At 37.2% G+C, this 12,984-nt stretch overlaps 1 protein-coding gene across 2 annotated transcripts in view; it reads right to left on the bottom strand.

Moving 5' to 3' along the window:
* The window catches only part of LOC131065571 (CRS2-associated factor 2, chloroplastic), a 79,087-nt gene that overhangs the window by 44,180 nt on the left and 21,923 nt on the right, over positions 1-12,984 (bottom strand). For both annotated transcript variants that reach the window (XM_058000125.2, XM_058000124.2), the window contains exon 2: positions 6,318-6,445. In XM_058000125.2, the coding sequence (XP_057856108.1) occupies positions 6,318-6,445 (128 nt within the window). The remainder of the gene's footprint in view (positions 1-6,317; positions 6,446-12,984) is intronic.

Below are 12,984 nucleotides of genomic sequence, written 5' to 3'. Positions count from 1 at the left end.
CAACTTCGCCCAACAATGTCCTTGACTGAGTTTGCACAAGTGAAGAGTTCGCTAAAATGTAGAAGAGCATATTGCATTGCTAGTGAATGAATAATTGTGTAAATGACTTCATCTTGAAGTGGATTATATATCATCCTTTTGGCGGTAAACATCCTTAAGTCGGCTTGCAAGATATTTAATTAATGTAGTCATCATACATTTTCCACGTTAGGTATTTGGGTCCAGCCCAATAGCCTTTCCACGTTACATTTAGCCCAGCCTAATAATATAGTTAAATATTTCCCACGTTACATTTGGGTCCAGCCCAATAACAAATTAATTTAGCAATGATTGAGATAATAAATTTGAATTTTTATTGTGATTTGACAACATCAAAATTCAATAATCAGGTATCCGAACTTAGCTAACATTTTCAACACGAGAGACATGCAGACGTCTCTTGAGGGACGGAGACACCCAAATGTCTCCCATCGCCCCCACGTATATGCAATGTTTAAAATTTAAATTTAAAAAATTGACTTTTGGGGGGGTTTAAGGGGCAACCCTAATTGGACGTGGGCCAATAGAAAAATAACACCCGACGCCTTCATAAAAATAATAAGCTTCCCCTTGACCCCCCCAACTTGGGGGCGCTGCCCCCAAACCCCCGTCGAACAATATAGGGGGAAACCACACTGATGGAAGTAGGGAAAATTTAACCTCAGAGTCTGATTAGGCTCCATATAACAACATAATTAGCATTGAAGAAATATTGGTATTTAGATTTAGTATTTCAAATTTCGTATAGTTTCATTTGAAATGTAATTCTTATACTATTATACTGTCATACATCTTTTCAAAACTAGTTTTTCAAGTACTATATGTATATGTCCCCAAACTTAGGCCCTTGGTCCCCCCATCCCGGAAACCCGTCCCCCCGTCCCCAACGCTGGTGGAACACTGCTCAAAACAAATCCTACAACTACGACTTACACTGTTTAGTTTTAAAAAAAAGACTAAGCGGGGTAAGTGCACCCAAAGTTGAATAGGCTAACACATACAGATGAATGCGATGGTTAACTTAAATACATGACTCGATATAAAGAAATAAGCTACACCTCAAGCTCACTTGCAATATAAAGCTTGTGAATTCGTCAAAGCAGCACACATATCAAGACATCTCGATAAATATTTAGAAGCAAGATAAGCATAACAAATTTCATTGAGTGAATAAAAAATTCAAGATAACAATAACATTGGACACTCAATGAGTAGCAACTCTAGCATATGCAAATGTGACAATTACAACTTTTTAGATGAATATCTGTCCATTGACTAATCTTTGCCTGTAATTTGTTTTATTTTCTTTGGTTGTGCCTTTTTCTCTATGCTAGCACAATTTTACTAAGTCCACTGTACTTTTTTTTTAAAAAGACATGACTGGGTAAAAGGTGCAATTTGTTGCCCTTTTCATAAATCTAATCCTAGCCACCATGCTGACTAGACATTTTCCTTTGGCGTGACTTTAGACTGCTGGCTGCCATTTCAGATTAGACTAGGTGATTTACTTTTGACAACCTCATCTTTTCTCATGTTAATTCCTTTTTTGCTGGCAGTGACAAATAACTTCCTTTCTGTTGGCTGCCTCCTTATGATTCTGACTAGGCATTGCCTTTTTAAAGAAAAAAAATTATAGCTTAATACTATGTTGAGCTGACCGCCACTTTGCCAAGTGCATTTTGTCTTTTTAATTTGGCTGCAGTTTTTAGTAAAAAGATTATTTTAATAAAGAGTGCACCTAGCTTCAAAAGAAATCAACTGCACTTTTTTTATCATTAAATTTCAATAATAATTTCAAGTTTTTAACTTTAAGAATTGATAATTATTTTTCATTAAAAACTAATATTTAAAATCAAATTGGCAGACAATCTACAAATAATTGGCGATTTTGAACCTCTGGACTTGACATGGCAACCTATGACCTGACTGGAAATGATTATTTCCATCTTCAACTTTGACACACATGACTAGTAAACTAACAACAAAGGAGTTCTATGTTAAACAATCAAGTTTCAGAGTGGGTACAACATACCTCTACTTCTAGACTTTTTATGAGAGAGAACTTTTCCTAGGTAAGTTGTTGGCATGTTGAATTACCATTTCATTAAGTGCCATGTTTTCTTCCATTCAGTTCATATATTAGTTGCAATTATTCAATGAAGTTTCTATACGAATGAGGAAGACCATTCAATGTGACTGTTATCATAACTCTAGTATCTATTACATCAAAACCCACTTTGCCATTTGTGAGCAGATATTTTTTTGTTTTAGATAGATATTACTTTCTTTCGTCATTTCTAATATTTTTTTTATTATACAACTGTAGCACTAGATCAATCTACTTGTATTGTGACTGCTTGTCATTAAAATAACAGTGTATTGTGTACCATGCCTCCTAACTCTTTTTGATGAGTCTGTGTAAACCTAAGTTACCAGGTTCGCTGGCTGCCTGGGCCAATCCGGGTCCAGTTCACTCTGGGTCCGCGGTACCAATCCGATTCACCTATGAGTCCAGCAATCTAGTACCCGTCAAAATTTTTGCCAGTATTCTGTCAGAGATTTTTCCAGGTATCTGTCGTCAAGGACACTTGAAGCAAAGTCAGGTGGAGTATTCGGAAATAATTTTAGAAGACTAAATTTTTAATCTTTAAAAATATTTAATTTAGATATATTAAATTAATATATTTCAGTATTTAAAATATTTATGTTAATTTTTTAATATATTTGTATTCTAATATTTTATAATTTATATAAGGTGAATTTATATTTATATATACATAAATAAATATATATATATAAACACATTGTTTTGGTACTAACAAACTCAAACCAGTTTTCAAAATTATGTCAAACCGGTGAACCAAGTTCTTGAACCGAACCCGTGCCCGAATCCGAACTGGCAACTTAGGTGTGAACATATAACTTTGAAGCATGAAAACATTAAATAATTGCAAGTGCTGCTTTATTTGTTAAGATGAAATGTAGCCTTCTCAATAGCATTCACAGGACTAGTGTGTCCATTCTTATTCTCTACTTAAACAAGTCATTGAAAATTAAGGTTCCTTTTACAACTCCTCTCCATTACATGTAGTTTGTGCCATTGAACCTATCTGTGTTAATGAACAGTTGTGAAATCTTTGACATTGTTAAGAGAGAAAATAAACAGAATTAAGAACCAACAAATCAAAGACACCCTTCAAAAAATACTCAAAAAAACCCACTTATTCCTCCCGCCTTAAAAACCCACCAAAAAATAACTTTTAATCTTTTATTTCAACAAAAAATATTTTGTTTTAGGTGCAAAATCTCAACCCCTAACATCTTGTGCATATGAATAAATGATAGAATTCAAATTATTTAAGATTGTCATATTATAACTTTTACACCTCCAAACTATCTCACCTTCAAGCCAAGCACTAATTATAGACTCCTCCATAGATATCACTAAGCACAAAACTTTCAACCACCCAAAAGGTTCAGATACACTAGCGAGGTTTAGATCTAACAGAAAGCTCCTTTCCCCTACTCCCTATTTCCATACAACTCTTCACCTGAGGCTTTAATGCATACCTCCAACACCTTTCATCCGTGTGGTTTTGATATAATGTATACAAAATAGAGGTCTCCCCAAGTACTATGTAGGATTAGACAATTTTTATAATCTCAACAAAAGAATAATAAAGTTTGAGATGAGTATCCATAGACTGTTTATAATTTACCGCCCAAAACATGCTCAAATAAGGTGTAAAACTAAGGGAGCTGAAAGGGATAGATTCTTCTCATTCCTCATTCTCCTAAAATACACTAAAAATAAAAATGAGTTCGATGACCTTTCAACTTCCATCCTTGTGGAAAAAGGATTATAAAGTTTGAGATGGGTATCCATACACGTTTGGCATTTGCCACACTTTTAAAACTTGCTCCACAAAGATGAATGTAAGGGATAGCTTAACCTTTCATATTCCTTAGTCTCATAGAATACCCTCAAGGTAAAAATGAGGTCTATGACCTTTCAAATTCCGTCCTCATTGGCACATTAAAAAAAATAAAAAATTATTTTATGTACAAAAATAAATAGTTTTAAAAACAAACCTATTATATTTTATACCAATGCTACTTACAAACACCTCCAAGATTTACTTAAATCTTAACCAAAATGGAGGGGAAAAAATTATGAACAAATGATCATAAAAAACAATTAAATGACTATTCAAAGACATGACAGAAACCGATCCATTTATTTTATTTGGATATAAATTTAAACCAGATGCGTAAGTGGGAAAAGATTGTGCTACAAACAAATGACAATTAAGAAAAGAAATGACTAATGAAAGTGTAAGAATTGCCTATGAAGGTAGCCACCCAAGATCTAGAGGCCAAATGGAAAGCACAACAACAAGAGAGATAGAATATGACAAGAATAAACTGTATTCCTATCAATGATGCAATAGAATCCAATGCATGTACATAGGAGACCTCTTGGTTATATAGGTCAAGGTGAGAACATAGGAGTGCATAAGATTATGCCAAGTGTCATATTCTTATGACATGATAACTAAAGTGAAAAGCTATCATCCCACCTAAAGTGGAAAAGTGATAGTGTGATAACACCACTAAAGGTGGATCACCCACCAAAGGTGGAAAAGTGCAACCCGGAAAGGTGGATATGATAATGAGATAACATGATAAGTCCACATAAAGTGGAAATGCTCCAACTACTCCTATGTAATTCCCTAAGTAACCTTAAGTAAAGTGTAATTAGGACCTAGGTGAGAAATAACAAGGTAAAATGCCTTAATTACACCAACAGAAATGTTGAAAACAATCCATTTATTTGGGGAGTTTACTAGACAAGAATGAGGTGAAATGATATGTAGGAGACAAAGACACCAAATTTATGTAAAACTTTGCAATTAAATTTTTGGAGGGATGTTGCCTAAAAGTACAACAAAAGGCATACCCATTTAAATTCTTAGAGTTGGCAGTGAAATGCAAAGAATTTCGCATCCATACCTATTTGATCATTATCCTTCTTAAAAGGTCAACTTGATATTTTACTTTTCTAAGGCTAGAAAAACCTTTGCAAATAAAATTATTTTGTGCTACTTGAGGATGATGAAAAGAAGAGATTTACCTATGTGGTTGAGTAAAATTTGGCTGATTAGTAAGGTATAGGAGAATCAACTAAAAATCAATTTAGTCAAGTGATTAAAAGGAGGAAGACAATGAAACCAGTTTCCCTATAAATCCAAGCCATACTATAAGTCACAAGATCCTCTATATGGTAGCAGCATAACTGAACATGGGAAAAAAGCATGCCCTAGTGGTTATGGCTCAGCTCAAACACAGCAAATGCATGAGAACGACAAAAACAATTGCCAATGTTATTGAAATATTTGAGCATTTGAAAATGAATAATGGTGGATCAATTTCCCATCTTTGAGACAAGACAAAAGTGGTCGAAAAGAAAATGATTTGGTTGATAGAGCAATTTAGGCTAGTATGCTCATAAAGTGTAAGCTCATGATCGTGTGATTGAAATTAGAAACCCATTTAGAGATATTATGGAGGAAAATGCAAATGCTTAGAATAAGGTGTTTGGGATTATGCCATTTAAATCCTTGTTTGACATTAGAGCTGATACTCAAGCCACTAGGCACTAAAATCACTCAATAATTGATTTATTTTTATTTAGGTTGTTTCAGTTATATAATAGATTGAGAATCTTTATCTGCTATTGTGTAATTACTTGTGGCAATCATATTGGTTTATCTTATCTATGTAATGTGGATGTTTGTTCCTTGCATTTTTCACTTTGTGGAAATCTAGTATGGCAGTTTGGTTGTATTTTGGATTAACCAACTATCAAAGTTCCCTATAAATATGTAAAGTGATAGTATGAAAACAATAGAATAGTCCCTTTTAAGCGATTAAATGAAAAACTCATAAGAAACCGGCCTTCTAAAATATTGCCAAAAATTGTGAAGATAATTGTAGAAATATATATAACTCATAGCTAATAACTAAAAGTTTAATCATGGCCATACCAGTGGATCAATTTAAAATTTAAATATAATTTCCACAATAGAAGATATAAACAGTCCTTTGGAAAATTTAAAAACATCAAATAGCTTATGAAGTGTTATTGCAACTAACAAAAAGGTACAACTTGCTTTTAGTGCCAAAAGATTTAACAATTTTGTATTGTAGAAAAATAATTTTGGATTGTCATAAAAATAAAATATATCCAAATCTTGGCTTCAATTGGGAATTCTTACCTCAAGATGGTAACAAACATTATCCATATCTACAGTGGGCACACCTTTGCACTTTATCTTGCAAACACTTCGACGTCTCCAATGTTCATGAATTAATTCCAACATATTATGTGTTAAGCCATCCCTTCCTACAAAATAGAATGAATTTCAAGGCCAGCTAACAACTCAAGTCACCTTTCCAAGTGTTACCCTAAAAATAAAGAAATTTCAAGGAAAATAAATAAGGCATAACAATGAATTAAAAAGCATTGCCCTCAATCAATATATGTTTCTCCTATAGTTGAAAAATCCACCAATTACTTGCATAACTCACGAGTACTCGCAGGTCAAAGTGGCTCGTGAGTAACTCACAGCCAAGTAATTAGTGATTTTTTTTCAATTACTTGAGAAAAACTTACCTTTGGTTTTTGTTGATGTGTTTTTTATGACACCTTGAACACAAAATAAAATACTAAGTATTCTATCCTCTCTTGAACAAGGAAACCTCAAATGCTAAACTTCGTGGTCAAATAAGGCAACCCCAAGGTTTACAATGTGAACAATCGACTTTAATGATGGATAGACTCAGTGTGTTGATGTGATATTGCTGGTAAACACAAAGGGACTTATGTTTTGTTGGATCGTGAGATTTGATTACTAAACTCACTCAGAAAATGAAAGACAAAAGGATAAAGTTGGAGAAATCTAATCTAAACCTAAGAATGCAAGAAATGGTTGCTGACTTAGTGAAACCAAACCAAGCTTCATTTCGCCATGAGGAAACAACTACACAAAGATGGTGCAATCTCCTAAGGGTACGTGTTGTGACCTAATCACACATCACCCCATCCCAGATAGGGACCCCCTAACTTCTAGGCCCTTTTTAGTCGTTTGGTCTTGGTCTTTTGTGAGTTTTGGTGGCAGTCTCGTTAGTCTCTCTGCTTTGCAAGTGTTCAAGGGTCATTTGGATTTAGTCTGCTTTTCGTTCGAGCGAGTTTGGTGAAGTCTAGGGCTTGTTTTGTCTTTTTTTAGGGTTTCTACCTTTTGTCCTAGATTCTAGGGGTTTTTGTTAGGGTTTTGGAAAAACTAAACATACGACTGGAATCAAGACCCTTCAAGGAACCTCCTAGTAAAATTTGAGCCAAAATGGAGCAACTTTCTATTTTTAGAAAGTTCCTATTTTTGGGGGATTTTACCGAGTCCTGAAATGTCATCATTTTGTCAAAAATCAAACTTACTATTTTTAGTAATTTCTATTTTTAGTAAGTTTCTATTTTTAGTAAGTCATTCTTGTATCCTGTCTAGGGGTCTAACGCTGACACTTTGAAGGTTTCTATTTTTGGAAAGTTTGTTCTGACAGGACCATTTGGGCAAGGTGACAAAGATCAGGTATTTGCAGCTATTTCTAATTCCGGAAAGTCAAAAAGAAAACAGAGAAAGCCAGAAGATGGTTGAGTGTTGGAAGCCCACTCCTAAAATGGAAAGCTCGGGAAAATTCTCTATCTAGGAAAATTCTCTGTCTGGGAAAATCATCCCAAATTCTTATATGGCGCCAAAATCAAGGAGGCATGGAGGATTCACAAATTCACTGAATCCTCCACCAAGGCAAAATTCTACCCCAGGCCACAGCTAGGCGCCAAAATGAAGGAGGCATGGAGGATTCACAAATTCACTGAATCCTCCACCAAGGCAAAATTCCGCCCTACTCTCCAGCTGGGCGCCAAAATGAAGGAGGCATCGAGGATTCACAAAATTCACTGAATCCTCCACCAAGTCAAAATTTCGCCCAAGATGAAGGACAGGCGCCAAAACCAAGGAGGCATGGAGAATTCAAAATTCCGCCCAAGATGAAGGACAGGCGCCAAAACCAAGGAGGCATGGAGGATTCACAAATTTCATTGAATCCTCCACCAAGTCAAAATTCTGCCCTACTCTCCAACTAGGCGCCAAAATGAAGGAGGCATGGAGGATTCACAAATTTCATTAAATCCTCCACCAAGTCAAAATTCCGCCCAAGATGAAGGACAGACGCCAAAACCAAGGAGGCATGGAGGATCCACAAATTCACCGAATCCTCCACCAAGTCAAAATTCCGCCCTACTCCCCAGCTGGGCGCCAAAATCAAGCAGTCATGGAGGATTCACAAAATTGATGAAATTCCCTCGCCAGTGAAAAAATCCATACTTAAGCTTGAAGATTGAAAATTTGTCCAAGGAATGAAAGTCAAAGAGTCAAGGAGGAATCAAAAGTAAAATCCCCTCGGGCAAATTTTTGAAATTTCTATTTTTAGACACCGAATCTTGTTAGAATGTGGAAAATTTTATAGATTCGGATTCATGGTGAATTTCTCTATCCAATGAACCTGGCTCCTAAATTTTAGGGGGATCCCTAAAAAATAGGGGATGTTGAAAAGGGCATGAAAAATTCTTCAGAAGCAGAAGGCAACAAGTTAGAATGAAATCAAGCAAATCTTGAAAAAAAATCCTTCAATTTTCCGTCTGAAATTTGAAAGAGTGGAAGTTAATGAGTTGGCGAAGAGAATCTTTCAAGTATGACGCATGGCTTAGTGCATTTAATGAAACTTATAAATTCGAACTCACTCACAAGGGAAGTTTCTTTTGCATGGTGCAGTGATTGGGAAAGAATGATGCATCATAAATTCAATTGCTAATTTGATGCCTCCTAACTTAGCAGGATGTTTTGAAGGATTCTATATAAGCATGGAGAGGCATTTCATTTCTCCCGTGCAGGATTCAGGAAAGAAGAATTGGAGAAGTGAAGAGTGGTCATACTTAGTCTTTGTTTTCATCATTTCCAAGGTGCTTTTCAGGATGGTGGAATCAAGCAAGGTAACTACCCTCTCTAGGCAGGCATTGATCAAGGCAGAAATGAAAGGTTTCCTTCCTCATTCTCGGTTGAATTCCAGATGAGAAGAAATCAGCGATACCAATTTGGGCACGTTCAATTTGGCTGGATTCAAGATCAAAATGTTCGGGACAACAGGGCATAGTCCATCACCGACAGCTGTCAAAATTGTCGAGCGGAATTGTTGTGGCAGCTAGTTTTCCTCCTGCTATTCAGTGTCCTGACTTGATCCTAGAGTGTGCAGAACATTATAATTTGGAGCGGAAGACAATCTCAACATCAGATGGCAAGTTGCTGGCAACATTGACTCCGGAGTCAATTGGTGAGGCTTTCGGAATCCCTTCACATTATTCCATGACATACAGGACCAGCAGTGGAGCTAAGGCAGTGTATGAAGCAGGTCCTGCCAGGTGTGCTGATTTGATTAACAAACAGTGGTTGTTGAAGCCTAGGATGCATGCCTCCAAGATGCCAAAGACTCTCACTATCTTTGAGTTCAAGCAGGAGTATGTGGACCTAATAAAGATGTTGAGCAAAGTAATGGGGTGTTCACATTCTGTGAACTTTGAAACCTGGATGTTCTTCTACATAGGCGAGATTGTGAATGCAAATGGGCTAGTTGACTGGGCCAGATTGATCAGTCATTACTTGTACGAGTAGTTGAAAAACTTAAAAGAAAAAAAGTCCTAGTCCTTTTTCATGAGCTCCTACATGTTCTATATGCTTGCGCGAAAGGGAGGATTTGATGGTCTTCCAGCAAGAGGAATCATGGGTTGCTGACCAACACAGCTAAAAGTACATGAGTGTTATCCCCAGCTGCATCTTCACAATGTTAGTTCTTACAGGTTGGCGAATGGCACCTTCACTATGTACTTGACACGGCTTATGCAGAAGAAGTTGCACGTAAGGGTGTCGCCGCAAGCAAGTGCCCTGGTCCAGAAGTATGGAGCTACATTCTTGCAATTTCTTAAATTCACCTACATCAAGTTGCAAGGATTCTCATTCTAGTCATACAAATTGCCAAGATATCCATCAGACAAGCTCATATTGTTGGAGCTCATGAGATAGTTAACTGCCTATGATCAATTGCAGAAGAAGAAGAAGAAGCAATCAATTGAATTCCTAGTTGTCTTGGGTGACTTCACAGAAATATGCCCAGGCTTGGAGGCCGCTAAGAGTGCAACAGGGGAATTGGCATTCTATCGCCTGCCATTTTATATATCCAGGGCCCAGTATGATCCTTACCGCCAAATCAGGAAGGTGGTTGGCGTCAAATTCATACACAAGTTTCACTTAGAAGATTAATGGGCGGGTGTTGAGGATGACCTTGAGATCTAGAAGAAAATGCATTCCAGATTGCCCCTTGACACCATCAGGTTAAGTGAAATTTATCAAGTGCCGAATCAGGTGAAGGAGGATTCAGATTTGGTGCAGCCTGAATTTGAGAAAGTAAAAGATCAGCCCATTTAGTTGCCAGATTGGTCAGAGCCCGAAATGGAGGATTTGAATGTCTTGGCTAGACCAGTGCTGAAATTCACTAAGCATTGGATTGACCGGCAGATAAGGAAGTTGACGGAAGAAAATGTTCATTTGACATATCAGCTAATGGGAAGTCTAGATTCCCATAGTGAGGCGATAGAAGGCTCTTCACAGGCCCAGGTTGAGAAGGGTACCAAAAAAGGAAACTAACCCAGCTCGGGAGTTGGAAGAATTGTTGAAAAAGATGGATCAGCCAGTAGAAAGGAAGGCTCCTCGGAAATTTTCCAAGGTTGTCAAGGAAGAGTCTGGATCCCGGACCCTACACATTGCTAAGCCTGCAGTAGATAAAGATAGAAACGAAATCAGGTAGGAGGATTATGTTATCAAACAGATTGATCTTGGTTATGCTTCCACAGGTCAAGTAATGGGAGACTTTGAAGAATCTCCCTTAGCCATGAGGGAAAAGATGTTGAAATCAAAGGCGAAATGTAAGCGGCTGAGAGAAGAAAATAGAGCCCTATGCGAGTACATCAGGAGTTTCAAAAGACACCTCAGGAAGGCAGGTCCTTCATTCACTCCTCCTTCCTCCCTTCCTAAGGAAGTTGTTGATGATGCAGAAGTTATCAGAGTGATGGCGCAAAATTCCAGGGAATGGATAGAAGAAGTTTACACTGAAGCGGGAAAATTCATTGAGGACCTTGCTCAGCTTCATTCAAAGTTCGTGGCCCTCCTGAGCAGATTGGAGACAGCAGAAGGATTGTGGGAGGATGTGCACATATACTAGGACTTGACCATTCCACGGCTCAGGGCTCTGACGAAGATTCGAAGGCAAATTCCAATTGATGAGAAAGTAATTCAGGAGAATGAAGCTTATGACTTTCCTCGATGGTTGTACGTCATTTGCTCAGGGAAGAACACCTTCGATAAATTCAGCGTCGACTCCTTTACTTTGAAAGATTCCATCAGAGGGGTGCAGGAGGAAATCATCAGTGCAATTGAGGCATTGTTTGTAAGAAAACTCAATGATGGTGGAATAATAGTGAACTCCCTGAAATCTCTCAATTGCACGAGTTCTTCTTCGTAGGTTCATTCCCTAAGGAACATTTTGCAAATGTTTCTTCATTTTCCAGTATAATGAAGAAGACATAGAAAATCATGATGGAGTGGGAGAGCTTCTTTTCCAAGAACGAGGAAGAAATTGCCTTGATGCAATTTGACATTGAAAATGTGTCAAGTGTCTCCATCGGAGAGCTGGAAGCCGTCGTCAACAAATTAATTGCATACGCCATAAATGAACGGATTAATGGTCGTCCATTCTTGGATGAGAATCTTTTAGTTGAATAGTGGTGGCGTATTTATTGTTGGGGGTATTTTGACTAAGTGTGAGTCCGATCAATGCATGTCATCGTCGGATGAGGAATCTTCTTGCATGCAGCTGCCTTACTTATAATTCTATGATAGATTCTCCGTGCATGTCGTCGTCGCATGCAGAATGATGGGCATTTATTCCTTGCATGGAGATGTTTATTATATTTTGGGCATGATCGATATAGTGGGGTGCATTTAATGCACGAGTGGGCGCCATTTTAGGCTTTTGAATTAATTGTCTATGGGCATGATGGGTTATTAATTGTCGATTCCCACCTTGTTGCATCTTGAGTTGAGAATCTTCTGGGGTGAAACCCTAATTAGGGTTTGCATGGCCTGAGGCCTATATAAAGGGGTGACCCCCCTCATTTGTAAAGAGAGGAGAGATTATTATCTAAGATTGTTGCATCAGGATTGTTGAAGTAGCCAACTTAATACATTGTTCGATTTTGATGGTGTATTCTTGTTCTATTTTAGCAATCTGCATGGTCTTGCTCTCTTCAGTTAGATTAGATTTGCTTGCATGTTGTTAGGAGAACCGGATTTGATAGGAGTACTTGTTGCAGAATCTGAGCTCATACTTTTGGTGTCTAGCTGATTGTTGTATACCGTACAAAGTTAGCCTGAGCCTTTTGTTATGTGTATACACTTAACTTCGATCATCAGTAAAGATTGTTCGATCTGATGGTCCATATTAGTGATCTGAAAAACCTCCACGCACCCTTTGAAGATTGCACCGCCTTCGTGTAGTTGTACTCTGTTGGCAAAACAAAGCGTGGTTTGATTTTGCATGAGTGATCCCGTCTCCTGTTCTTAGGATTAGATTAGCTTTAGCATAGTTCTCTTTACCCTACTCTCTGTCATGTCCCCTCCTTGATCGTTATATATATTTACTAAATGAAATAATTAATATAATAAAAACCAATGGATGATTATTTGAAATTTATGTATTTATTAAATATTATTATTTAATTAA

Source organism: Cryptomeria japonica, chromosome 4 (genome assembly GCF_030272615.1).
Source record: "Cryptomeria japonica chromosome 4, Sugi_1.0, whole genome shotgun sequence".
NCBI lineage: Eukaryota > Viridiplantae > Streptophyta > Pinopsida > Cupressales > Cupressaceae > Cryptomeria > Cryptomeria japonica.
Note: the sequence above shows the minus strand (reverse complement) of the source record. Positions and strands in the feature narration are given on the sequence as shown.